This window comes from Trachymyrmex cornetzi, unplaced genomic scaffold (assembly GCF_001594075.2).
Source record: "Trachymyrmex cornetzi isolate Tcor2-1 unplaced genomic scaffold, Tcor1.1 scaffold262, whole genome shotgun sequence".
NCBI lineage: Eukaryota > Metazoa > Arthropoda > Insecta > Hymenoptera > Formicidae > Trachymyrmex > Trachymyrmex cornetzi.
The window spans coordinates 1,115,120-1,119,147 of record NW_017297292.1 but is presented as its reverse complement, the minus strand read 5'-3'; the positions used below and the strand labels follow the sequence as shown (position 1 = coordinate 1,119,147).

The 4,028-nt window shown below is 29.3% G+C and overlaps 1 protein-coding gene across 1 annotated transcript in view; it reads left to right on the top strand.

Annotated features, from left to right (window-relative positions):
* LOC108761759 (tyramine/octopamine receptor) overlaps positions 1 to 1,270 on the top strand; it is an 8,963-nt gene extending 7,693 nt beyond the window's left edge. Inside the window, exon 2 of the mRNA XM_018508469.1 lies at positions 1,160 to 1,270. Within this exon, the coding sequence (XP_018363971.1) occupies positions 1,160 to 1,270 (111 nt within the window). The remainder of the gene's footprint in view (positions 1 to 1,159) is intronic.
* The last annotated feature ends 2,758 nt before the right edge of the window (positions 1,271 to 4,028 follow it).

Here is a 4,028-nt window from a genome sequence, read left to right as displayed (position 1 = left end):
TGAATGAGAGAGATTTATATCAAAATTCTTCGAAATACAATGTTGTCCCACGATTGTCATATTTTCAGGGTAAATTCTAAGAAAAAATTCTCTCCGTGTAGCATAAATTAGATTATAAAAGATTTACATTCCGTAAATTTAATAGTTTTAAATTTACATTCTGTAAATTTAATAGTGTAATAAATTTATCGTAATTGTATTATCATACAAGGAATATTGTACGAATGAACTTTTCTTAATATTTGCATGATAAATATGTAAATGAGTAACATGTATTTTCCCCCCCTGCACTGTTTTATATTTTTGAACAAATAAATTTTGGTTTCACGAAAATAATTGTGCAAAAAAATATTTAACGATACAATTATTAACGAAGTTATCATGTAGTAACAAATAATAGAATAAAAAATACAATAATATATACGCAAGTTATAATTTTATTATTTTGAATATTTTTAGTATGTAATATTCAACCTGAATTTATTAATGTTTTAATAATTAAAATAATAAAATGCAAAAAATAAAAAGTTTTTATTGTAATATTTTCCTACAATCAACGCAACGGATATCACACACATATAACGTGATATTTTTTTTTAAATTCTAATTATAGCTTGTGGAACAAATACTCAAGAGCTTAAAAACTTAAAAATAGTTTTCGTCATAATGAAATTCAGTCTGAAAAGATTAAGAGGGTCATTACATTTAATTAGTAAGAAAGGATTATTTTAAGAAGAATTTTTTTTACTTTATTTAAAAACATTATTCATGTCTCGAAACTAAAGCAGTAATTGTCATCTTTAAAAATATTAGTGATTTTAAACAATATTATTATCTAATTTGTAACTAAATCTCAAATTAAATAAGATGTCATTAAAATAAATTTCGAACTGAATTAAATATAGAAGATGTTATTTATTTTTCTTTCTAAAACTCTTCTTGTAACGTAATAAACGTTGAATTTGAATATCAATTCAAACATTAAATTAAACATTGATAATCTTTGTTAAGTAGAGATAAAATCAGATAAAGAATTTCGGAGCCTAATAATTTTAGCAACACACCGTATGTATTTTCGGGAAGAAATTCGTTCAGTCATGGCCATTAATTTCCAAGCACTTGAGCATGCAAATTTAGCCCGTCATGTATTTCCGTATAGTGTTTCGATCCCATTCGAATGCAAGGAGAAGTAAAGAATGTGCCTTTACTGCGGTACGAACTGATTCGTTTTAGTATAATCCGGTTACTTCACGTTACGGTAAGGAGGTGAGAAATGCGCGCGGTACAAAAGACGGTAAGAGTAATAAGCCATGCATCTAACGCGTTGCATTTCCATTACACAAAGGTCCATTAAGTTTTTTTTATGCCTCGGTTAAAGAAAGGGCTGAATCAAGATGAGATTTGCAGGTTCGATTATTTACGTAACACATCGGGAATTCGATACAACTTCATTACATATACGTTTCACTATTCAAAGTAAAACGAGATCTTTACATTATTCATGATATATTTTTACACAGTAAATTCATGCCAATTATTAATTCTCTTATTGTATATGTATAATAAAATTATAAAATGTATCAAATGACTTTCCGTATTAATGTCATCCATTCTTTTCACAAAAATACCTAATATTATTTTTATATTATAAGTTAAAATATTAAAATTTATATTTTAATAACTCATAATACTTATTACAGTATATTTGCATATAATAAGCTATTATTAAAATTAGCATAAAATAGGAAATATAGAGCAACGTAATAACTGTTATTTAAAACAAAAGATAAAGAGTTTTGCGATAAATTTCTCTTCGAAATAATTCCCTAATCATTACTTACACTATCGTAATCTTTCTCCCATTAACATACGGGGGTGAATGTGAAGATGCATCGCTGAGAGATGTCGATCGAAACGAGAACTGTGGCATGCAGGAATATCGCAATTTCGGCAGAGCACGTGCGTGCTACTACTACTCGGAACGATTAGAGAAGAGAAGGGCACAAGCGTAGGGTGCTTCTGGCTGGTTTTGTCGAGGGGTGCTGGCGTGACCGCGAGTAATTTCGAACGACGTCTCCCCTTCAACCGCTCGCCCGCTCGGATCGTGGGTGGCCCCGACACCCTGGTTGTCTCATCGACTGGAACAAGCACGGCAAGATCGCTAGGGCAAGGTCTATGTTAATAACGCGGATCACTTCATCGCATGCATGCTTATTATTTAGCTGTGCCAACCTGGTTTTAATTCGTGCTGGTTACACACACCGCCAGCGAGAGTGCTGCAAACATGAATATTAATGATTGCAGCACGGAGTGGTCACTTTTCTTCTGGAAATAGTTGCTCCTGACCGAAGGAGCAACGCCGGAAGAACGCCCGTCCTTGAACAGGCATTTGATTGTCTTTTACTTGTCGACTAACCTTGGCTCTTGAATCTTAAAGGCACGCTACATATATATTTTATTCGATCCATTGATGCCACTGAACGCTCTCATTTTGCAGGAATTTAATTAACTTAGTACACGATGATTTTCTGGTCCTTTACTACTTGCGATGGTTATTCATGTTCCGGAATAATTTTCATATCAATTTAATAATTATATAAAAATTAAGTGAATCTTACATATACTTTAACATCTTTAGAAAGTATTTGTAAGATTATTTTTTTACAAAAAAGATTGTATATAAATGTTGTAACTAATTACTTAAAGCTCTTAGTTTTTCAAAGAAAAGAAACATAACAGGAACGATCCAATTATATGTATATACTAAGGATTAATTACAATTTTTTAGATTGCACTCGTAATAAGGATTGATATCTATTATTAAAAATTAGGAGTTCGAAGAAATAATGAAACTTCGATAATTTAGAGAAAGAATTTACAATTTTATCGTGTACTTTCTTTAATGAATAATAGCTAGAAAACATCCCTATATTTTTACTTGCATTCCAATGCAATCGAAAAATTATTTGCATTCAGAAATACATAACGAGCTGAATTCGTTCCTGGAAATAAATTATAGTTGTGTGTGTATGACTGAATGAATATCTCTACAAAAATGTGTTTTAAAAATTCTCGCGTATAATTATCACGCTTATTTTGCTAAAAGATATATTAAAATATTATAAGTAGTTATTGTACTACAAAAAAATAATAAATACAATAAATAATAATTATTAATATTCATTAATATTCATTAATATTGTAAATAATAATTAAGTTTGAAGAAAAATAATAAACCAAGTCTTTTATACCCAATTACGATTGAATTTTATTTTAATAATATCTTAATTGAAAGTCGATGCAAGTAAAGGATTTATTGTATCCCCAATTAATTGCTGTACAGATTACTTGATAATTGCGATACTTTTGCCTAATTTATCACTTGAGCTATTAACTTATCAACATGTCTTTTCTCGTTAGCAAGTTCTTTCCTTTATTATAAACTGAAGTTCTTAGGTCACTTTATGTAAGTCATAAATTACTTAGCAAAATTGCTAATTAACAGTTTTCCTCTGACGTGCCTAACGCACGTGATTCGCAAACATGTAGTTGATATTGAGAAATAGACCATTGCGTGATTGTTTAAATTTACACGAACATTTCCGTTAGCTTCAACTTTATTAATCTTTTTTGTTGCGAAGCAGCTTGTATCGATTAAACTTTCTATTCTTGATGATTCATTATATTTATTTTCAGCGTTATTGTTACGTGTTGTAACAAAGCTGCTCGAAACACAACTTTTGCTTGTAGTTTATCTTATCCAGTCTTTTAAGATTATGTAACAAAAGGAGCAATATATATTTACTTATTTATTTATATTTAAATATAACATTAAAAAAATGTACGTTCTTCATATATTTATATAATTATATATTCAATATTCTGCCTAGCGTTACACCGTAAAAATTCTTTATGCAATTATATCTTAAATAATTTACATTGCTTAAAAGCATTCGTTGAAACAAACATAGCTTTCAAAATCTTATGTTTTAAACTGTATTGCAAGCTTTCAAGTAACATGAATTATC